General features: G+C 43.4%; 1 protein-coding gene across 2 annotated transcripts in view; it reads right to left on the reverse strand.

Annotated features, from left to right (window-relative positions):
* The window catches only part of LOC122792264 (MAP7 domain-containing protein 1-like), a 1,483,077-nt gene that overhangs the window by 326,410 nt on the left and 1,131,458 nt on the right, over nt 1-25,209 (reverse strand). For both annotated transcript variants that reach the window (XM_044060015.1, XM_044060014.1), the window contains one exon: nt 17,800-18,140. In XM_044060015.1, coding sequence (XP_043915950.1) covers nt 17,800-18,140 — 341 coding nt within the window. The remainder of the gene's footprint in view (nt 1-17,799; nt 18,141-25,209) is intronic.

Below are 25,209 nucleotides of genomic sequence, written 5' to 3' on the forward strand. Positions count from 1 at the left end.
GGCACTTGCGAACTGCTTCTGCTTCTAGGCACCGCGCGGCAAGAAGGACTGGAGAAAATGGCGTTGGATGCCTCTTATATACCCCTGGCGCACTGACGTCAGGGAAGAAGCGACAGCAACCGACGCCGGACCAAGACTTTGGAATTCAGGCCAACTGCAGGACTGCCTGACGACAGGATAACCCAAGTGTGATGACTGCAGCAGGGTAACACGAACATCTAGACTTATTGAGAGGCATCCACTATAAACTGGATATGTACAGATAGACTCTCTCAGTCTGCAGGCAGGACAAAGTAAACTGTAGAGTGGTCTGCATCTCCTCCTGGGTTGAAGACTGAATTAATGAATCATCCAGGTAAGGGTAAATATACATGCCCTCAGTCCTACAGTAAGTTATTACTGCAGACAAACACTCTGGGTGAAGTACATAAATCACAGAGTAAGGAAAGTACAGTTTTGTACACTTACCATAAATGTAGATGTTCGAGTGTATTCACTGTTGCAGTCATTCCATTTGGGTAATCTGCTTGCAGGTTGCCATCAGTCGGCCTGATTAACAAAGTCTTGGGTCCTGCATCAGTTGCTGTCCCTTCTTCCATGACATCAGGTTGTCAGGGGTATAAAACATGCAGCAGACACCATTACATCAGCTTTTCTTGCCCCAGATGTCAGGTGCCCCCCTAATAGGAAGCAATTAAACATAAAAACACACAGGTATACCTCCAACAAAAAAACAAATACACCAAAAAGGCGTTTAAGCATAGTAAAGGAAAGTAGAGGTATAGCCAAAAGAAGTTAGGGGAGCAGGAGGGAGGATAACCAGGACTGCAACAGTGAATACACTCGGACATCTACATTTATGGTAAGTGTACACAACTACTATGTTCTTCGTGTTTCACTGTTGCAGTCATTACATTTGGGTAGATTCCCAAAGCTGTGGTTGGGAGAGGGAGTTTAAATAGCATTAGGGCCAGCTATAAGACCCTGCAAGACTGCAGTGGCAAAGCCAGCTCTGGATTTAGAGAAAATTGGCAAATGATAATGCTTGGTGAAAGTATGTACAGAACTGCAGGTAGCAGCTTCTAGGATGTCCCTGGTAGGAACGCCTCTGAGAAAGGCTGTAGAAGTAGATGCAGCCCTGGTGGAATGAGGTCTGATCCACTGGGGGGATAGGTTTTCCATGGTGCTTATAGCAGAAATGAATGCAATGGCTTATCCATTTAGAAATGCTTTGTTTTGAAATAGCCTTCCCCTCTGCCCCTGCAGCAAATGCTACCAGCAGTTGTTCAGATTTTCTTTGAGGTTTAGTCCTGTCAAAGTAGAATCTAAGTTGTCTGTGCACATCCAAGGAATGCAGTATCCATTCCCCTTTGTTCTGTGGATTAGGGAAGAGGACTGACAAAAGAATGGACTGATTAAGAGCCACACTGGATACCACCTTGGGCATGAAGGATGGATTGGTTCTGAGTGACACCTTGTCCGCATGAAAGATGATGAAAGGCTCCACTGCCATAAGGGCCTGTAATTCAGATATCCTTCTAGCTGAAGTGATTGTTAAAAGGAAAGCTGTTTTTCAAGAAAGAAATTTTAAGTCTACAGTCGCAGCTGGCAGGAAAGGAGGTAGAGTGAGTTTCTCCAATACAACGTTAAGGTCCCAGGCTGGGGTTGGAGCTCTCCTGGGTGGTCTCAAATTTGTGGCCCCTCTGAGGATCTGCTTGAGCAGTGGATGAGACAAGAGGGGTGGTTCTGTGTTATAATGAGCTGAAATGGCTGAGGCATGAATTTTAATGGAGGAAAAAGACAGGTCCTTGTGAAGCATCTCAGTTACGTATTGTAAAATGTGAGGTAAATTGGGCACTGCTGTGCTCATCCCTTGAGACTGGTTCCAGGCACAGAATCTTTTCCATTTTTCAGCATAAGATTTTCTAATACTAGGCCTTCTTGCCCCTAAGATGACATCCATCACAGGTTTGCTGAGGGATGGTAAGGGAGACTAATTAGTCAAGCTGCAAGGTTCAGCGTTGGAAGTTGAGGGTGCAGAACCTGGTTCTCCTGCTGAGACAGCAGGAAAGGAGTCTGAGGTAGCTGCCATGGAGATAACCGTGACACACTGCGCAGGAGGGGGTACCAGTGTTGGCGAGGCCAGTCTGGAGCAATCAAAATCATCCTTGGTTTGTCCTGTTTGACTTTTAGTAGTACTTTGGAGAGCAAAGGCAGCGGTGGAAAGGCATAGACTGATAGGTTTTTCCAGCTGAAGGACAGATCATCCACTTTCCATGCTTGTTTGTGGGGAGTCCTTGTGCAAAATTTGTCCAATTGATAGTTCTGGGGGGAGGCAAACAGGTCTATATCTGGGCTCCCCCATTCGCTTGTCAACATGCTGAAAATCCTTGATTCCAGTTTCCACTTGTGTGGGTCCATGAGGTTTCTGCTTAGTCCATCTGCCAGTGTATTTAATTTTCCTGGCAGGAATTGAGCTTATAGGTGCACTTGGTAGCTCAAGGCTGTGTTCCACAGTGCCATGGCTAGTCTGCAGAGGGGGTAAGAATGTGTATCCCCCCTGCCTCTTTATGTACCACATAACAATGGTGTTGTCCTTCTTTACCATTAGTTGTCCTGGAAGTATGCAGTCCTTGAAGGCTGCCAGACATTCTGTACAGCTAACATTTCTTTTTGATTGACATGCAGGTGCATTTGACTTGGGTTCCATTTGCCCTGAATGCACTTCCCTGCCAGGTGAGCCCCCCATGCATAGTCTGATGTATCTGTTGTTAGGGTTTGGGCGGCCCCACCAAAGGAACTCTAGGTGTAGGCAAGGTATGATAGGAATCATTGTTTCTAGGCTGTGAGAATGTTGACTCCATAGGCTTTTTAGAAACCACTGTAGTTTCCTCATATGCAGTCCTGCATATGAAATTAGAAGAATACAGGAGGCCATGAACCCCAAGGCTTGCAGTACTTCTCTTGCAGATAGCAGGGTTTTTGTGGCCACTTGTTTGAAGTAGGTCATCAAATGAATTTGCTTTTCTGGTGTGAGGTAAGCCATCTGGGAAGTTGTATTCAAGCTTGCTCCCAGGAATGTAATTTGTTGACAGGGTACCAGTTGTGATTTCTTTTCATTTATGGTGTACCCCAGACAAGTTAGAACCCTTTTTACAAAGGCCAGATGATTTAGAAGTATGTCCTGGCTTTCTGCCTGAATCAGACAATTGTCCAGGTATGGGTATATTTGAATACTTCTTTGCCTGCAAAATGCAATAACTGGAGCTAGGCACTTTGTGAATACCCTGGGTGCAGTAGATAAGCCAAAGGGCAGTGCAGAGAACTGATAGTGCGTGTAGCCTGCTTTGAAGCATAGGTATCTTCTGCAAAATTTCCTAATTGGGATGTGCAGGTAGGCTTCCTTTAAATCCAGTGTTGCCAACCAGGCGTCTTTGCCTAGCATAGGAACTGGTGAAGAGTAAGCATCTTGCATTTTGGAATCTCCAGAAAGGTGTTTAGAGTAGACAGGTCCAGGATAGGATGCCATGATTTGTTTTTTCTGGTTACCAGGAAAAGTCTCGAGTAGAAACCTTGTCCCTTTTCCTCTTCTGGTACCAGTTGAATAGCCCCCATGCTTAAGAGATAAAGTACTTGTTTTTGAGCCTCCGTCCACTGATTTGGGTGTAGGTCCGGCCACCCATTTGGCGTTGGCAACATTTGGAAGTGAAATCTGTACCCCTGGGACACTATATTTAAAACCCATTTGAACTGGGTAATGAGTTCCCAGTTCTTTGCATGAAGAGCAATCTTTCCCCCCAAAAGGGCAGTCAGAAGAGAAGTGCTTGGAAATTTTAAAAGGAAGTCACTGAGACAGTTTACCATCAGGGGAGTCTTGTTATTCCCAGACTTGGAAGTGGAGGCCCCCCACTGCTTAGTTCTGTGAGTCCCCTGTGACTGAAACCTGGGGTTTTTGCTGTGTCTGGGTTTCGCTTGAGAAGACCTGGAAGGGGCTGGAAAGGACCAATTCTTAGAGGGCCAGTGTCTACTAAATCTTGGAGGCTGAACTTGTAAAAAAATCTTTAATGGTTTGCATAGATTTAGCTTTATCTTCCATCTTTTTTAAGAACTTCTTCAGCCTTGTTGCCAAACAGGCGGTCCTGATTTAAAGGAGCATCCAACAATTTAGCTTCAACATGATCAGGCAAAGATTGCTCCTTATGCCAAGCATGCCTTTTAAGCACAGACCCAGTAACAGCAGCCCTGCAAGAGGCCTCTAAAGAATCAAAACCAAATTGCAAAGTATGTTTTCCAACTTGTTCAGCAGAATGCAATAAATCCTGTAAGTCTATTTTCCACACAGTCAGGAATCAACATAATTTTCTGTTTAAGCAGTCCAATAACATATTGCTGGTATTTTAACATATTAAATTGGCAGTTTAAAGCTCTAATGGCCAAGGTTGCTGAAGTGTCAACCTTTTTACCCCACCTATTCCAGTGCCCTGGAGTCTCTATCAGAAGGGGTAGGATTTTTAGCAGTAGAAGCCTTAATGCCCTTGGGCCACTGTGAAATAGTCTCTGGATCTGCAATAGGATTTTTGAAAAGGAACTTGTGGGACTGAGGGACCCTGTAGTATCTGTCAGGTTTACTGGGAGCAGGAGGCAGGTAATCAGGGGCCAAACTGGATTCCGAGAAAGCCTCATCAACAATGTCTAGTACAGGAGGAATAGCCAAAGGCCTATGCTGAGGTAGGAGAAGGAAATCCCTAAGCCTCTTTTTTGAATCAGAAAATTCCTGACTTTCCCAATGAAAATGCCCCCTTAGAGTATGTAAGGTTTCCCCAAAAGAAAAATCCTCAAGAGGGGAATCAGAGGGAATAGAGTCCTCTGCATCAGAATCCTCATAAGTAGGTAAGGACAAATCCAGGTCATCAGAAGAGTCAGAAAAAACAGAATCCTGATCAGAAGATTCATAGTCAAGCTCAGCCCTAGGCCCCTTAGAAGGGGGAGGAGGGGTTGGCTACCCCTGATTAGAGTTATTAGATCTTCAGCCATTTTTATCATTTGTTTTTTAGGCATACAGGCCTGAGCATGTGGCCTTGGCTTTGATTTTTTAGACATGACTCGAGATTTAGGCCTTAGTAATGAAGGAGGCGTCAATTTAATATGCAAGTCCGTAGACCTGAATACACCCTCAGAAGCTGGTGCCTGCACAGCGGCTCCAGACCCATCCAAGGTAGAGACATCCGCGGGTTCCATAGTTGGAAGTACCTCGCTGCATACTGGACTCTGAATGGGTCTCAGTAGAGGCCTGCGTATCAGAAGTAGCGGGTATCAGAGGCTGCAAAAGCGCCTCAATGAGTACCGGCAAACTGGAGACTGGCTTAGGGGAAGCATCGTCGGCAGTTTTGGACCTCGGCAGCCTGTCTCTGTCTTTGGGTTTTTTTGGAATCCTGGTAGTCGGATGGCTAACCGATGACATTTCTGGATAATTAAACCGAGAACTGAAATATTTAGAGGCAAAAATATGCCGACAACGGATAATGCGCTGATTAAATCTAGCACAAAACTGGCAGCAAGGTACGTCGTGGTCAGGGCCTAGGCAAGGAATGCAGTATGAATGAAAATCTTTATGAGGTATTTGCTTTCCACAAGTAATGCAATTATTAACTTCTACTGATATCGGTAAGGAGCAAGAAAAAGTTTCCCCAACGGGGTACTTAGCTTTTAGTTGAAGACTTTGGTTCTAAAACTCGAAAACGAAAATTTCAGGAGTCGGCCGACCAGCACTTGCGAACTGCTTCTGCTTCAGGCACCGCACGGCAAGAAAAACTGATGCAATGGTGTCGGGTGCTTGTTTTATACCCCTGACAACCTGATGTCATGGAAGGAGGGACAGCAACCGACGTAGGACCCAAGACTTTGTTAATCAGGCTGACTGAAGGCAACTTGCAAGCAGATAACCCAAATGTAATGACTGCAACAGTGAAACACGAAGAACATTTAATTCAGAAATGCATACTTCACTTCCTTGTTCTGAACAATGGAAAATGCCTATGTGGTCTGGCTATCGGTATGTAGATGTCAACATCCTTCTGGGGTAACCATGAATGCTTGAGGGAGGACAAGTGCCAGTAGGGCTTGTAAACTTAATATTCTAAACTTTGGCACTTGCAGACATTTCTCAGACCTTGATCATTCTAAACGTGGCCTCCAATGTGCATTTTGTCTTGGGACAAGGAATAGTTTTGAGTAAAATCCTGTGACTTCTTCCTGCAGTGATGCTCCCTTTATACTCCCCTCTCCCAAAACATCCAGTGGTACAGATCTGATTAGATGTCTTCATTCTCAGAGCACTTAAGGAATGCCTTAGAACCTTGGATTTTTTGTACGCTGGAACTTGTATTAGTGTCTCATAATTTTTAGGACCCATGCACCATGATCGATTTTTTCCCATTCTTTTCAGAAATGTTCCCTTATGACCCCTCCTCCACATTGACTGAGTAGACATGGGGGAAAGAGGCTGGGGTGGGTATTGATGGGCAGGGGAAAGGAAAAGCTCTCTCGAGTCACAGTTGTTCCTTACAGCCATTTCAGCTCCTAGTGTTCCCAGGCTTTCCATTTTGGTCAACCTGTCTTTTTTTTTTTTTTCTAAACTGGTTGTATCTCCCCTTACGTTGCTTCCCTTTGTCTCACCTTCAGTGAAAATGCCATGTCTTTTTGGTACAATTCGTACTGTGGGTGGGGGGGGGGTGAAGCAACTGTTTCATCAACTGCATGTCTAATAGGGCAGCGTTTTACATGCACTAGCAGCGGTTATGTCCCCAGCTAAGCATGTCTCTACATGACAGTCTCTGTTGTTGCTGCTGTTCATTATGATGCATCTACTGCAACACAATATCTGACAGAGTACCTGCCAACCACGAAAGACTGGCTGCAATGATTTAGAGATCTAGCACTTCATCTCTCATGGTGTCATCTTCCATCTCCTCCACCTTGCTCCGAACTTTGGAACTTTAACATACAAGGATCACAGTTCACAGCCCTGAAAGGCAAGATGGAGAGATACAAACATACCTCCTCATTTAGTATGTTATTGTACTTTAATCATCACTGGAAATAGGATTCTTGAATGCATCCCATAGGAACTCTTGCTAAAATCCACAGACACAATTGCTGGACCAGAATTTGAGTTATTGTACAAGTATTTAGAGGAATCCACAACCCTGTGGAAAAAGTTAAGATTCCTGGCAGTGGCTTGGGAATCTGGATCCAACAATGCACTGGTGAATAAATTCTTCAAGGCTACAATAACTGAAGGAATAGCTAACAGATTCCTCTCTGGGAAGCTCAGAATCTGTACCTACTTTTTCTGGGCATCAGCATAATCCTTAGCTTCTTATTTGAATAAATCCTTCGTTCTGCTGACTGTATTGCCACATGAGATATCCTATGATAGAGAAGCAAAGAATAAGATGTCATCAGGGTCAGATATACAGGAAAAAGGGGAGGATATGTGGTCCCTGAAAGTCAGTTCATCCTCCGCAGACTCTGACAATTCAGATTCGTCAAAGGGTATGTTTCCTTCTTCCTTTACAGAGTAGCGACCCACCAACAGTGACACTGTTCTGATGGTAGCTACAGAGTCCTAGGAGAAGACAAAGTTATATGCAAAACTTCACCAAATCTTGGGAAAAACAAGGCTCACCTACATCATGCTACAGAAAGATGGAGGACTTCCAAGGTCTGGATGTCTTGGGCCTGTTTTTATTTTTGGAGTTGGGGCCAGCTCTTGAACTCTGCAATCAAGAGGAGACATATATGACTTTGGCCTTTGAATTGTAGCCATCCTCTCATACCAGAAGCAAGGGTAACTCCACCCTTGACACAGTTATCAAAACATGGATGTCTGAAATATATGCCCATGGGGAGGCATCCAGATCACCTAACTGCTGAAATGCTTCAGGTTGGAAGATGTGCTTTCACCAAACTCGGGGGGGGGGGGTAACATAACACTATTGACCTTGGTGTACAACAAGACATCAGAGTCAGAACAGCATCACTGGACTAAATCTCACATCCAGGGATGCCTCGAGACAAACTATGTTGTTGGCCTCCTTGACTTCCTCCTATCATGTGTAATTCTTTGTCTTTTTGTGAGAGACACATGTGGACAATCTGGCTGATGTCATGGCAGCCCAAAACAAGGTATGTAGTGTTTTCTGGTTGAATCTAACATGATGATGGCAAGAGGTAGTATTACACTCTGCCCATAAACAAAACAAATACTGACTGTGAAAGTCTTTATGAAGAATTTGTTTTTTTTCTTAAAGAAATGCACTTGTTAACTTTAGAAACTGGCATTCACTTCTGACACCTAAACTGCTTTACTTAAAAAAGTAACAAACAAGTAAAATAATACCAGTTATTTCCTGAACTGAGTATTTACCTGTACTCTAAAGCCACAATGACTGATGACACTCCATATTTGTATTGTCTTATGAATCTTTCTTCTGGTATCACACAGTAGCAGCTGTTGTGTCTACATCCTGAGATAAGTAAGGAACAAAACTGCCTGAAATGTGGGTGTCTTCCTTATCGTAAAAGAGGGCTCCTGATTTTTGGGGATTTCATCCAGCACTGAAGAAAAACAAAGCTGGTGAGTGTCAAACAGACCCGCCAAAGTGCTCATCAGTTGCTTCCTATTTTGGACGTCCATTGACCAGATCTTGCTTTCTCATACAATGAAAAAAAATGAACCTGAATTCATATCCTTAAATAAATAGTACTGTCTTATGGACAGCATTCAGAAAACGTTATTTTAAAGAAAACTTTACAAAAACAGTTACTCTAATCCTAAACTGTGCCTTACTGCACAGATACATACCTGGAGATTACTAAATAAACACCTTTACCTCAATAACTACTGTCAAATTCAAACACCTGTTTAAAATGCAACTTCAGGCAGCTTAAACCAAATGTACAGACTGTTAACAATTATAAGGAGTTAATGTGTTACGCTTTGGGATGGTAACACCTAACAGATTCACCAGTTTTTATCCATCTTTACAAACACTTAACTGAAATTCTTTCAACTTGGTTCAAAGTTATGTTCTAAACTTTACTGTGAATAAAAGGGGAAGGCGCAAAATCAGTTCACCATTTGCCAAAATGCTTTTTACCACTGCATTTTCACCTACACATTTCAAGCATGCAGAATTCAAGACAACTCAACTCCCTGCAATGCCCTATACTCTCAAGTCTGAAACTCTACGGCTGCACAAAACTTCAGAAAAATCAATTTCAGCTGGAACAGCTCATCTAAACAAGGAAGCATTCAGATTATTTGCAAATACGCCAGACAACATATGATAAACATCAATCTGACTTTGCCTCAATTTATTCAATATCTGTACCTTCTACAGATGCTGTATTTCATTCCTCCAGTAAACTCCTCCTTTTAATTTCCATCTATAAAGTACGGGCAGTTTCCTTCATCGTTTGCTTGTTTCTTCATAGCAATCCAGTGTCAGTATATAATGTATATGGCTGCATTTTTACTTAAGTGTATTCTGTGTCTTGTTTTGAACCCTAGCAACTTGTATTTTGAACACTTATAGTTTTTCTTTACTTTGCAGTCTTATTACATATATTAAGATACTGTTTTCATACGACCACAGGAAGTTACTAGGTTACTGGTCCTTACAAACCTAGCCAAGTTCTACCCTTAATTCCACAATTAGCACCTAATGTCCATGTCCAAGAGGGCTCACAGGTGGAACCCCTGAGGTAAATTTAAGGTTACCGACCCAACTGTCCAGACTGCATTTGAAGAGGGGCAATGAGGTTCTCTGTTTGACATGAAGTGGGAGTCTGCTCCAAAGGTATGGTAGAGTACAGTTGTGTACACTTACCATAAATGTAGATGTTCGAGTGTATTCACTGTTGCAGTCATTACATTTAGGTAATCCTGCTAGCAGGTTGCCCTCAGTCGACCTGAATTCCAAAGTCCTGGGTCCTGCTTCGGTTGCTGTCGCCCCCTCCCTGACGTCAGGTCGTCAGGGACATAAAAGAATCAGCCGATGCCATTTTCTTTAGTTTTTCTTGCCCAAGATGTCAGGTGCCCCCTAAAAGGGTAGCCAGAATTTATATATATATATATATATATATATATATATATATATATATATATATATATATGTAAAATTACATGCACCAATATAAACTTTACCTTCATCTATAAGCAAATACACCACAAAGGTTGTATAAACAGAGAAGGAAAGATAAGTTCCATCAGAAGAAAAGGGGGATGGCGGGTGAGTAACCTGGACTGCAACAGTGAATACACTCAAACATAAACATTTATGGTAAGTGTACACAACTGTACTATGTTCTGTTCTTCGTGTTTCACTGTTGCAGTCAATACATTTGGGTCGAGTCCCAAAGCTATTGTCGGGAGGCTGGAGCTAAACAGCATTAGGAGCGGCTATGAGGCCCTGCAGAACTGCAGTGGCAAAGCCTGCCCTGGATTTAGAGTAGAGTGGCAGATGATAGTGCTTTGTAAAGGTGTGCACTGAACTCCAAGTAGCTGCCTCTAAAATGTCCTTGGTAGGTACTCCCCTGAGAAAGGCTGCTGAAGTGAGCTCTGGTTGAATGTGGGCTAATGCCCTTAGGCACTGGCTTGCCATGGTGCATGTAGCAGAAACAAATGCAGTGGCCTATCCACTTTGAAATAGTCTGCTTTGATATAGTCTTTCTTTGTGATCCTGCAGCATATGTCACTAGTAATTGTTCTGTCTTTCTGAAAACTTTGGTTCTGTCCAAGTAGAATCTAAGCTGTCTGTGTACGCCCAAAGATTGCAGAATTCTCTTCCCTTTGTTCTGTGGATTTGGATAAAAAGTTGGCAGGTGAATAGTTTGGCTAAGAGCCACACTGGACACCACCTTAGGCATAAATGTTGGGCTTGTCCTCAGAGAGACCCTGTCTGGATAAAAAATGATAAAAGGTTCCACAGCCATGAGTGCCTGCAGCTCTGAAACTCGTCTTGCAGAAGTTATTGCTAGGAGCAGAGCTGTTTTCCAAGAAAAAAACTTTATATCAGCAGTAGCAGCTGGCTCAAAAGGAGGCAGGGTGAGTTTTTCCAAGACATAGTTGAGGTTCCATGCAGGCATTGGTGATCTCCTTGGAGGCCTTACATTTCTGGCTCCTCTGAGGTACTGCTTCAATAAGGGATGAGAAAAGATTGGTGGCTCTGTATTGTAATGAGCCGAAATGGCAGAGGCATGAATTTTAATAGATGAAAAAGATAGGCCTTTGTCCAGCATCTCCGTTAAGTATTGCAAAATCTGAGGAATACTTGGCAAAGCTGTATCAGTTCCTTGTGCCTGGTTCTAAGCACATAATCTCTTCCATTTTCCAGCATAAGATTTTCTAGTACTAGGCCTTCTGGCTTCCAAAATGACATCCATCACAGCTTTACTGAGAGGTGCGTTTTGTATGACTACATTATCCGCCATGCTACCAGGTTTAAAGTCCTGAGTTGGCTGTGCAAGATCTGATTGTTTTGCTGGGACAGTAGATGAGGTATTTGAGGTAAGGTCCAAGCTGGGCATTGAAACAAGTTCCTTAGTATTAGATACCAGTACTGGCGGGGCCAGTCTGGAGCAATCAGTATCATCTTTGGCTTCTCCTGTCTGACTTTTAGGAGTACTTGGGGAGGAGAGGCAGTGGGGGAAAGGCGTCCACTTTCCATGCTTGTCTGTGATAGATCCTTGTGCAGAATCTTTTTAGTTGGTGGTTGTGAGGGGAGGCAAATAGATCTATTTCCGGGCGTTCCCATTTCCTTGTTACCATGCTGAAGACTCGTGGGGATCCATGAGGTTTCTGCTTAGTTCGTCTGCCAGAGTATTTTTCCTTCCTGGCAGGAATTGTGCCTGCAGATGTACTTGGTAAGTCAAGGATGCAGGATGCCATGAAGCCCAAAGCCTGCAGAATTTTTCTTGCAGATAACTGAGCCTTTGTTGCCAACATTTTGAAATAGGTAGTCAGTTGCCTTTGTTTGTCTGGCGTGAGATAAGCCATCTGGGCAGTTGTACTTAAGCTTGCACCCAGGAATATTATCTCTTGAGAGGGTACTAGTTTTTATTTCTTTTCGCTGACTGTGTATCCCAGGCATGTTAGAAGTTTTTTCACAAACGCCAGATGCTGTAGAAGAATGTCCTTGTTCTCTGCTTGAATTAGACAGTCGTCCAAGTAAGTATATATTTGTATTCCTCTTTGTCTGCAGAATGAAATTACTGGTGCTAGGCACTTTGTAAAGACCCTGGGCGCAGTATATAAGCCAAAGGGCAGTGCAGAGAATTGGTAATGCATTGAGCCAACCTTGAATCTGAGGTATCTTCTGCATATTTGACTGGGACATGTAGGTATGCCTCTTTTAGGCCTAAAGTCACAAGCCAAGCGTTCTTGCCCAGCATAGGCAGAAGCTGCTGCAAAATCAACATCTCGAATTTTGGTATATCCAGGAATGTGTTCAGAATAGATAGGTCCAGCATTGGCCTCCAGGCCTTGTCCTTTCTGGGTACCAAGAACAGTCATGAATAAAATCCTTGTCCCTGCTCTTGCTCTGGTACTTGTTGAATGGCCCTCATGTCCATGAGGGACGAGACTTGTTTTTGTGCCTCTGCCTATTGATTTTTTGGCAGATCTGGCCAGCCATTTGCCTTTGGCAGGGTAGGGAAATGGAACTTGTAGCCTTGTGACATGATATTTAGAACCCACTTGTCCTGGGTTATGATGTGCCAATTTTGAGAATAAAGTGCTAATTTTCCCCCTAAGGGTGCTGCCAGGAGATAAGTGCTTGGTGCACACAGAGGGAAGTCATTGGGACTGTTTCCTGTATGGTTGTGATTTGTCTTCTCCAACTTTGGAGGTAGAAGCATCCCATTGCTTTGACCTGTATGACCCTTGCGCCTGGGATCTGCCTCTAGGGCGTCTGGATCTGCCCCTTTGAGGTCTGTCTGACATAGGAAAGAACCAATTCTTAGTTGGCCAGTGTCTACTAAACCTAGGTGGCTGTACTTGTAAAAAATCTTTGACAGTTTGCATAGATTTAGCTTTGGCCTCCATTTTCTTTAACACCTCTTCTGCTTTAACACTAAACAAAGTATCATGCTGTAAAGGTGCATCTAATAATTTAACTTTGACATGATCAGGCAGATTTTGTTCCTTTAACCAAGCATACCTCCTAATTACAGAACCCGTAACTGCGGCCATGCAGGAGACCTCCAAAGAATCAAAACCACACTGCAAAGTATGCTTTCCAACTTGTTCAGCTGCATGCAATAAATCCTGCATTTCCTTGTTTTCTGCACATTCAGAGTTTAACAACATTTTCTGTTTAAGCAATGCCATGACATGTTGCTGATATATGAGCATATGAAACTGACAGTTTTAGGCCCTTATAGCCAAGGTAGCAGATGTGTAAACCTTTTTTCCCCATCTCTCCAGTGCCCTAGAATCTTTGTCAGAGGGGGTAGGGTTTTTTGCAGCGGAAGCCTTAACTCCTCTGGGACCCTGTGAAACAGTTTCTGGGTCTGCAGCAGGGTTTTTAAAAAGGAATTTATGAGAGTCAGGAACCCTGTAATATCTGTCAGGCTTAACAGGAGCTGGAGGTAAGGAGTCAGGGGTAAGACTAGACTCCGAAAACACACCATCTACAATGTCTAACACAGGTGGAATGGCTAGTGGCCTGTGTTGAGGAAGTAAAAGGAAATCCCTGAGCCTCTTTTTGGATTCTGAAAAATCTTGGCTCGCCCAATGAAAATGCTCCCTCATGGTATGCAAGGTTTCCCCAAAAGAATAATCCTCTGGAGGAGAAGCTGAAGGCATAAATTTCTTCAGCATCAGAATCCTCATGGGGGGAAGAGAATATTCCTGATCAGAAGAGGAATCAGAAGAAATGGAAATCTGATCTGAAGATTCATAGTCAGTCTCTTGCCTAGGCCTCTTATCGGGGGGGGTGGGAACCCCTGATCAAGGTAATCAAGTCTTCGGTCATTTTGAGCATCTGTTTTTTGGGCACAGCGGCCTGACCAAGTGGCTCTTGAGTTTGTTTCTTTGCTTTAGAAGGTGCCTTTGAACTCTTTGCCTTTGAAGCTGAAGTCGGTTTAATGTAAAGATGTTGAGGTCTGAATACACCCTCAGAAGCCGGTGCCTGCTCAGTGGCTCCGGACCCATCTGAAGGAATAGTATCAGAGGCTCCAATACCTTGAGTTTCCAGCGGCATGGCTGACTCCACATGGGAGTCGGTAGCGGCCTGCGACTCTAAAGTAGCGGGCATCAGGGGCTACGAAAGCGCCTCACTGAGTACCAGCAATTGGCTTAGGAGAAGCTTTGTCATCTGTTTTGGGCCTCGATTGTCTATCTCTCGCCTTTTCTTTGCGTTTTTTGTGAACTCCTGTAGTCGTATGGCTATCCGACGACATTTCTGGATAACTAAACCGGCGTCCAAAATAGTTTAAAGCAAAATCATACTGACGCTTAATAGTGCGTTGGTTAAATCTAACACAAAACCGACAACCAGAAACGTTGTGATCAGGGCCTAGGCAAGGAATACAGTAAGAATGAAAATCCTTATGAGGTATTTGCTTTCCTCAAGAAATATAGTTATTTACTTTTTCTGACATCAGTCTGGAGCAAGAAAAAAAATTTCCCCAACGGGGTGCTTAGCTTTACTGATCTGAAACTCGAACACGAAAATCTCTGGAGTCGGCCGACCGGCACTTGCAAACTGCTTCTGCTTCGGGCACCGCGCGGCAAGAAACAATGAAGAAAATGGCATTGGCTGCTTCTTTTATACCCCTGACGACCTGACGTCAGGGAGGGGGCGACAGCAGCCGACGCAGGACCCAGGACTTTGGAATTCAGGCCGACTGAGGGCAACGCAACAGTGAAACATGAAGAACATCCTCTGGGAGACAAATATGTCCCTCCAGCAGGTTCTATTAATGTCATATACCAGGTTAAGGTCTTTACAGCGAGTAACCCGTGTACCATTTGACTTGTGGATATGGAGCATTTCCAATAAAGCAGGGTCAGAGATTTCCTTATATGCAAGGCAGAGACCACCTCTGAGTAGTCTGTATGACTGTCATTTCAGATGATCCACATAGGACAGCTGCTGAAGACCTTGAATTTTCCTTGTGATGAATCTTTTTGGTTTCTCCAATTGCTGCAGGTGCTTAGAAAGGTACACACCAAAAGGGTCACTCTACTCAATTACTGGCCTGATGAGGGAAGAGTACAGGGAGGTTATAACCACGGTGGAGACACGGTGATCAAAGGTAAGATTGCTGTCAACCAGTGTCCCCAGGGCTCTCACCACTGAGTGCATACTTAGGGTGTTGCTATTGATGTGGTAGTTAGCAGGAGCATCGCTCGTACCAAAAGGGATGATAATACATTTTTTGCATCATGTTTAAGGCCATGACTTTGGCACCAATCATTTATTTGTGTAAGGCCCTCTTGTAGGGTGTTGACATCAATTGGAGATACTATGACCCGTTCCAGTTTGCAGTCATCAGCAAACTTTGTCAGCCAGAGATCTTTAGCTTTTTCTTGTACTTCGGAGAAATAGATTCCAAACAGTAGAGGTCCCAGGACTCATCCCTGTGAAACACCACTGGTTACAGGTCTGCTGTTGAAGGTAGATTCCCCTATTTTGACTATATGTGTTCTATCAGTGAGCCAGTTAGCGACCCATCTAATGATATAAGGGTTTATACCTAGCAGGGTGAGTTTGTCAATGATGCCTGAGTGGGGGATAGTGTCAGAAGATTTGGCTAAGTCTAGGTAGGCTGTATGCACAGATTTCCCCTCATTCAGGGCCTTGGTGACTGTCTCAAAGAAGGCCACCAAGTTTAACAGGCATGACCTCCCTCTAACAAATCCAAGCTGAGTAGGGTCAAGTGTTTGCAGATTACCTACATCTTTGTTGATAAGGTCCATGATGACTTGCTCCATGGCCTTGTAGATAAGGCTAGTCAGGCTAATAGGTCTATAGTTCCTGTGGTTAGTGGAAGCACCACCTTTGTGAATGGAAATAATGGTGGCCCTTTTCCATTTAGCTAGGATGAAGCCTGTGCTTAGACTATGACTGAAAAGAGTACCCAATGGTGTTGCTAACTCTTGTTGGAGCCCATGCAAGATGCAGCCTGGGATGTTATCAGGTCCCACAGATGCTGTGTTTTTGCCCTTAGAGAGGGAGTTCATTACCTGCTCTCTAGAGGTACAAGGTAGGGGACATGTGGCAGGGATGTCATGGGGTACGTGTGGCGGGGATAAGGGAGCGAAGTTTTCACAGAAACTGTCAGCCAACAGATTAGCTATGTTCACAGGCTCAATATATGTGGTATCACCAACTCCCAGTTCGGCACAGATCTGAGCCTGTCATATGCAAAGGTCGTGAATGAAAAGGGCCTCTGGGTGTGGTTAATCACTTGCAAAACAACTAAATAAAGCAAATACAAACAGTAAATTACAACCTCAAAAATTAAAAAAAAAAAAAAATCAAACGGACAAATGTGAGGATATTCATGTGAAAAATAGCAAAAACAATTTCTTTAAATGTTCACCAAAGCAGGTATTTGCAGTAATGTATACTAACCAGTGCAATAAAAGAATGCAATGCACTGTTCCAAGATGATAAAAACAAGGTTTCAGCTCGTATGATGCCATGACTCAGTAAGCAAAAAGTTTAGACCAGTTTGATTAAAAAAAAAATAAAAAAAAAAAAAAAAAATATATATATATATATATATATATATATATATATACACACACACACACACATATATATATATATATATATATATATACACACACACACACACACACACACACACACACACACACACACGTCAAACTAGTCACTTTTTAGCCACACTCTTGACAAGCCCATTCAAATGAATGGGCCCAAATCTACAACTCTTTTTACATGGACGGATAAGTCTGCCAGCCCCCTTTATGCAGGCAGTAAAACTCCAAGATAAGTTATACAATTTGTCAGTTTATGTTTCACTTATTCAGTACACTTTTGTGAGTTAAGGCAATAAACTGCAAACCATCCCAATCATATTGATTCAAGTATTACTTTCACCTTCACCAGATACATAATAAGCATCTACAAACATGACTTACCCACCCAATGTTCCTGGGTCAGTTCCAGAAAGTAGAAGATAATGTCGAGTGGGTTTTACCTGTGTTAACAGAGTGCTGTTTTACATGCAAGATACAAAATCAATAGAGAAAATAGGTGCAAACTCACAGATGCCTACCTGCTACTTCATAATGTATGAGGCCTGTTAACAGTTATTACAAGTAGCATACAAAGTCTGTATCTCTGCATTTTGCAGTTTCTTGTTCTTCATTTTTCTGAACAATTTCAAGGCATCTACAACAAATTTCTAGACCTCAGGTTAATAAACTTCAAGAAACATAATGCATATCTTGTTTTCAAAATTTTCCTCACCATACTTTCTCACATTTTAACCCTATCTTCCTTTACAGTGGTAGTGTTCATCACATACAGGGGTGAAAATTATTCAACGTACGATTCATCTTGAAGAGAGGCAAATATTAGTCAACAGCAGTCAAAAACAATTACAAAAACATACCCATCTGTATACAAAATTAACATTTTTCACACAACACATGCTTTGTTCAGAGTACAATGGTGTACCAACTTAATAGGACTTCTGAAATCTAAAACATGCATGCAAAATAAAATCATGAAAGATCATAGGGTAAAGCTCTCTCACCTGACACTGGCTCCTTAACTGACACTGTTACTTCCTCTACTGGTTTCTTTTGTTCCTTGTTCTTCTCAAACGGAACAGGAGATGCAGTTCTCTCCTCTTTCTTTACTTCAGTCCTTTCCTCTAGTTTCTTATCTTTTAGCTTCTGTGGCGTCTCTGTTTCTTTTCTGTCCTCCTTGGCCTTCTCCCCTTTCTGCTTTCCCTTCTGAGGTGTTGAAACATTTTTTGGGGAGGAAGGCTTAGGGCTTGACACTAAAGCCTGGCTGGGAACTGGGGAAGCTGTCCGATGTTTAGGAGTGGATGGAGTTGAAGGTGAGGAAGGTCGATTCTTAGACTTTGGAGTGCTACCAAAAAAAACGACAAGCAAAATTTTTCTTAGAAAGTCATCAGATGCAAGCTTATTTTTTCCACTTCTCTTGACTTCAGCTTCACTTAGTAGTTAACTGCATTATGTAGTAAAAAGGCTGACAATGGCTAAGAAAGTACATGGCAGTGACAACCACATAAACACAGCATGAAGTGATTAGTGAGAGGGACATGACATCAACACATCTTTCTTGAAATTTCTCTGGAAATGTCGCAGATAACTATGGTGATAATATACATATCTCACACACACACACACACACACACACACACACACACACACACACACACACACACACACACACACACACACACACACACACAATTACGGTCAGTATTCCTGTGCATACTTTAATTCTACCTGGGTAGTCTAGCTGCAAGATCCAAATTCTCTCACCATGCTCCACCACAAGGGAGGAGAGATGACATCTGGGATACTTATCCAGCAGGTGACCCACTACCAATCACTGTTCATTTATGAATGTCAATGGCACAACATACAAACAACTAGATCTACTGCAAATCAGCATTTCCACAGAGTTTAAAGTCTACACTGTCCCAGATATAAATTAGAAGGGTAAAAAAAGTGATGTGCTTTAAGTGTAATCCAGTCATGTCTGTGACAGTATCCCAGTACGACAGACAAATGTCTGAACATTATATGCTTCTCGAATAAAAATACAAAGCCAATCACATAATTACAGTAAGACATTCTGTGTGGTCTTGTGGGATAACACTTTTCCAGTGCATTGCTTTTGTAAGGTGTGGTTACCCAACAACACAACCCTTGCCTTCTTTTCAAAGCTATAACTAGTATGGGGGGAACGGGACAGCTGCCGTGGATGCAAGCTGCTAGGGGGTGCAATCGGTAGGTGCTGATGATGTCAGTGTGCAGCATCAGCATAGCTTTATGAAGCTGTTGTGATAACACATCTTCACAAATGACTGCCAATGCTGCATTTGCAGAAAGTGCCAAATGAGCAGAAGATTTTTTTTTTGCTCCTCAACTTTTAGTTGAGGGACACACCAGTTTAGAAACCACACATGGTGCCAAATGATCTAGCTATGATAAAATATCCCTGGCAGATGATGGGCAGAACCCAAGGGTCTTGCATGAGCCTTAACCAATTGGGAAGGGACAGGGAAAGACAAAGTGATGACGAAACCTGGCCCAGGGAAAGGGGAAGCAGAATGTCAGAACCTGGTTTGTCTTGAAAAGGAGGATGCTGAGAAGTAGGCGTCTGAGTAGACTTAGCAGGGAGTATACACCTAGAACCATTCTTACCTTTAGGGGGGAGGAGAGAGTGTCTGTGTACAAAGGCAAATTTGGATGGATAATTCCTCTGGAACTTAGGGATAGGAGAGACAAAAATATGTTTCAATTCCTGCATGGCCTTGCCTTTATCCTGGAGGGACTTAAAGCTCAGCAGCAGTAGAACCAAAACTGTTCTTATTACCAAGAGGAGCATCCAAAAATTTAGCCTTAATATCATCAGGTAAGGGCTGGAGACGAACCAAGAGTAATGTGTCAAAACAGAAGCAAAGGTAGCAGCCCTAGAAGAAGCATCAGCTGCATCATAACTACATTTAAAAACGTGTTGAGCCGCTTGAGAACTAGAACCCAATACAGAAAGGCAGAGGCCTTCCTATCTGAATCAGGGAGGTCAGAGATTGCCTGAGAAGCTAGAAAAAGAAGGGCTAAAACATGCCTGGTCAAACGAATCTGGTAATTAATAACCCAAAAAGCCAGGGTAACAGCAGTAGATACCTTTTTGCCTATATGCTCCGTAGCTTTATTGTCCTTGTCTGAAGGAAGTAGTTTAGTAGAAGGCAAAAGTGTAGAACATTTTTCAGAAGAAACAGACACTACAGAAGGATCAGCAGAAGTACAAGAACTTACAATCATCAGACACCTTATAAAAACGTTTCCTACGGGCTGGAGTCTGAGACTCAGGGGCCACAGAGGCTGCTAGAAATGTATCTAAAAGGGCAGCCAAGATTGGAAGTACACAGGAGGGCTTAGCGGACTCCATCTGGAGTTCATAATACCTTTTTTGAAAATCAGAAACCTGAGAACAGTACCTTTTCAGATATTCCATCATGCGGGAAACAATGTCCCCAAAGATCAGTTCTTCTAAGGGAAAGTCTACACTAATAGAATCTTCCTCCTCAGATCCATAATCCAAGGGAGAAGGGATTTGAGAGGAATATACCAAAAACTCTTCCTCAGACTCCAAATCCTCTTCCCAGGACTCTGACTCTCTGCGCCTCTTAAGGGAAGTAGATGACCAAGAAGGAGCAGGCACAGAAACTCCTTGAAGAGGCTTTAATGCTATTAATGCATTAAACAACCTCTGGGTAAAATATTGCCATTCACGCTGGGGATCTTCAGCAGCAAGGGGAATATGCTTTTTTTTTTGTTTTTTCTTCTGAGGAACGTCTACCCTAAAAACCTTAGGAGGATCAGACCCTTGCGGACACTCAACCAACGAAGTAGGAATCTCCTCCCGAACTAGGATTTATGGTATCCCCCTCAGTCCCTCAGAAATAATCAGTTGAGGTTCCTCCTCAACATTTGGCGCAGATGTCTACAGAGCCTCAGAGGATGTGTGAGAAGTCAGATCCATGCCAGCCTCTGACAGGGTAGCAGCAGAGAAGTCTGAGACAACAACTGGGAGATTCTATGGGCTTTCACCAACCTCAAAAGAGACATCTGGGGGAGGTGGGATAGCAGCCAAAGAACACCTGAGTTTTCTTTGACCTTCTTCTAGGCAGTCAGCTGACCTTCAGGACAGGAAGATTCCTCCATAGTACTTGCGCCAACAATTTAAGAAGCTGGTTCCCCAGGTAAATCAACATGGAGGAGAGATGACTACGTAGGGTCTTAGGGACAAACGCCTGGCAGACAGAACACTGTGTATGGTCGTGAGAAGCACCCAAACAGAACAGACACTGCTCATGAGGATCTTTATGGGGAATCTGCCTCCCACACTGATATTTTCCCTTTCTGGGTGACATGTAAAATCTTAAAAATAAAAGTAGAAAAAGATAAAAAAAAAACCCCAATGGGACACTTACCTGAAACACGGCTCGGTAACCAGCACAGAAGGAGCATTCAGACCTATGATGAATGATGGTGTTCAGACTGGCAGCAAAGAAGTTCTGAGGTATGTACATCCACGTCACCTTTATATCCTATGCCCTGTGTGGGGAATATACATGTGACATACATGTCTATATATTCCTAAGACTTTGGTATACTGGTAGGACATTCGGCTACCCTAGACAGGGAACCTTTATGTAAAGAATGTTGCAACAGTGATATGGAAGGACAGCATTAATAACATCCTTAGAAAAATGAACCCCATTATCAAAAGAGTTGGGTGCAGGGATGACAGATTAGGATGAAGCAGTAACTGTTTCTCTTCTGTGATGAGATCTGCTTGGTGTGGCAGTTGTACTTGCCTCTGACCAGAAGAAAAAAGTACAGTTGTGTACACTTGCCATAAATGTAGATGTTCGAGTGTATTCACTGTTGCAGTCATCACATTTGGGTTATCTACTTGCAGTAGCCCTCAGTCGGCCTAATTAACAAAGTCTTGGGTCCTGCGTCTTTTGCTGTCCCTTCTTCCATGATGTCAGGTCGTCAGAGGAATAAAACATGCAGCTGACGCCATTACATCAGTTTTTCTTGCCCCAGATGTCAACTGCCCCCCTAATGGGAAGCAATTAAATCTATAAATATACAAAGTTATACCTCCAACAAAACAGCAAATACGCCAAAAAGCTTTTGAGCATAGTAAAGGAGGGTAGAGGTATAGACAAAAGAAGTCATAGGGCTGGAGGGAGGTTAACCAGGACTGCAACAGTGAATATACTCAAACATCTACATTTATGGTAAGTGTACACAACTGTACTATGTTCTTCGGGTTTCACTGTTGCAGTCATTAAATTTGGGTAGAATCCCAAAGCTATGGATGGGAGGATGGAACTAAACGGCATTAGGAGCGGCTATAAGGCCTTGCAGGACTGCAGTGGTAAAGCCTGCCCTGGATTTGGAGAAAACTGGCAAATGGTAATGCTTGGTGAAAGTATGTACAGAACTCCAGGTAGCAGCTTCTAGGATGTCCCTGGTAGGGACGCCTCTGAGAAAGGCTGTAGAGATACATGCAGCCCTGGTTAAGTGGGGTCTGATCCCCTGTGGAATACGTTTTCCATGCTGCTTGTAGCAGAAATGAATGCAATGGCCTATCCATTTGGAAATGGTTTGCTTTGAAATAGCCTTCCCTTCTGACCCTGCAGCAAATGCCACCAGCAGTTGTTAAGATTTCCTTTAAGGTTTAGTCCTATCCAAGTAGAATCTAAGTTGTCTGTGCACATCTAAGGAGTGCAGTATCCATTCTCCTTTGTTCTGTGGATTACAAAAGAAGTTTGGCAAATGAATGGACTGATTAAGGGCCACACTGAATACCACCTTGGGCATGAAGGAGGGATTGGTCCTGAGGGACACCCTGTCCGCATGAAAGATGATGAAAGGCTCCACTGCCATAAGGGCCTGTAATTCAGATACCCTTCTTGCTGAAGTGATTTCTAAAAGGAAAGCTGTTTTCCAAGAAATGAATTTTAAGTCTGCAGTAGCAGCTGGCTCGAAGGGAGGAAGAGTGAGTTTCTCTAATACAAAGTTAAGGTCCCAGGTTGGAGTTGGAGCTCTCCTGGGTGGTCGTAAATTTATGGCCCCTCTGAGGAACTGCTTGAGCAGTGGATGAGAGAAGAGGGGAGGTTCTGTGTTATAATGAGCTGAAATGGCTGCGGTGTGAATTTTGATGGAGGAGAAAGACAGGCCCTTGTGAAGCATCTCAGTTAAGTATTGTAAAGTCTGAGGTAAATTGGGCACTGCTGTGCTCATCCCTTGAGACTGGTTCCAGGCACAGAATCTTTTCCATTTTTCAGCATAAGATTTTCTAGTACTAGGCGTCCTTGCCTCTAAAATGATATCCATCACTGATTTACTGAGGGATGATAAAGGAGAGATTAGGTAATTAGCCAGACTTCTAGGTTCAGTGTTTGAAGTTGAGGGTGCAAAATATGGTTCTCCTGCTGAGACAATAGGATAGGAGTCTGAGGCAGGTACCATGGGGCCAACAGTGACACACTGCGCAAGAGGGGGTACCAGTGTTGGCGTGGCCAGTCTGGTGCAATTAAAATCATTCTTGGTTTGCCCTGTTTGATCTTTAGCAGTACTTTGGAGAGCAGAGGCTGAGGAGGAAAAGCATAAACTGATAGGTTTTTCCAGCTGAAGGACAGAGCATCCACTTTCCAAGCTTGTTTGTGGGGAGTCCTGGTGCAAAAATTTTCCAATTGATAGTTCTGGGGGGAGGCAAACAGGTCTATATCTGGTCTCCCCATTTGCTTGTCAACAAGTTAAAATTCCTTGGTTCCGGTTTCCACTCGTATGGGTCCATGAGGTTTCTGCTTAGTTCGTCTACCAGTGTATTTAGTTTTCCTGGCAGGAATTGAGCTTGTAGATGCACCTGGTAGCTCAGGGTTGTGTTCCACAATGCCATAGCTAGTCTGCAGAGGGGGTAAGAATGTGTACCCCCTTGCTTATTTATGTACCACATAACAGTGGTGTTTGTCCATCTTTACCATTAATTGCCCTGGATGAATGTGGTCCTTGAAGGCTGTCAGAGCATTCTGTACAGCTAACATTTCTTTTTGATTGATATGCAGGTGCATTTGACTTGGGTTCCATTTGCCCTGAATGCACTTCCCTGCCAGGTGAGCCCCCCATGCATAGTCTGATGCATCTGCTGTTAGGGTTTGGGAGGCAGGGGGTAGTGTGAATGGTAGTTCCTTGTTTTGGTGGCAGGCCTCTGCCCACCAAATGAACTCTAGGCGTAGGCAAGGTATGATAGGAATCATTGCTTCTAGATCCTCAGAATGTTGACACCATAGGCTTTTTAGATACCATTGTAGTTTCCTCATATGCAGTCTTGCATATGGAATTAGAAGAATGCAGGAGGCCATGAACCCCAAGGCTTGTAGTATTTGCCTTGCAGATAGCAGGGTTTTTGTGGCCACTTGTTTGAAGTAGGTTGTCAAATGAATTTGTTTCTCTGGCGTGAGGAAAGCAATCTGGGAAGTTGTATTCAAGCATGCTCCCAGGGATATAATTTGCTGACAGGGTACCAGGTGTGATTTCTTTTCATTTATGGTGTACCCAGACAAGTTAGCACCTTTTGTACAGAGGCCAGATGTTTCAGAAGTATGTCCTGGCTTTCTGCCTGAATTAGACAATCATCCAGGTATGGGTATATTTGAATATTTCTTTGCCTGCAAAATGCAATGGCTGGAGATAGGCACATTGTGAATTCCCTGGGCACAGTAGATAAGCCAAAGGGCAGTGCAGAGAACTGATAGTGCGTGTAGCCTGCTTTGAAGCGTAGGTATCTTATGCAAGATTCCCTGACTGGGATGTGCAGGTATGCTTTCTTTAAATCTAGTGTTGCCAACCGGGCGTCTTTGCCTAGCATAGGGAGCAACTGGTGAAGCCAGCATCTTGAATTTTGGAATCACCGAAAAGGTGTTTAGAGTAGACAGGTCCAGGACAGGATGCCATGAATCGTCTTTTCTGGGTACCAGGAAAAGTCTGGAGTAGAAACCTTGTCCCTTTTCCTCTTCTGGTACCAACTGAATAGCGCTCATGCTTAAGAGAGAAAGTACTTGCTTGTGCCTCTGCCCACTGATTTGGGGGGAGATCTGGCCACCTGCTTGGTGCTGGTAACATGTCGAAGTGAAATCTGTATCCCTGGGACACTATATTTAAAACCCATTTGTCCTGGGTAATGATTTCCCAGTTATTTGCATGAAAAGCAATCTTTCCCCCCAAAGGAGCAGTCAGTTGAGAAGTGCTTGGAAATTAAAAAAAAAAAGTCATTGAGACAGTTTACCATAGGGGGGAGTTTTATTACTCCCAGATTTGAAAGTGAAGACCCCCCACTGCTTAGTCCTGTGCATACCCTGGGACTGAAGCCTGGGAGCTCTGCT

The sequence above is a fragment of the Protopterus annectens genome, chromosome 1.part2, assembly GCF_019279795.1.
Source record: "Protopterus annectens isolate FY-2018-M chromosome 1.part2, PAN1.0, whole genome shotgun sequence".
Classification (NCBI taxonomy): domain Eukaryota; kingdom Metazoa; phylum Chordata; order Ceratodontiformes; family Protopteridae; genus Protopterus; species Protopterus annectens.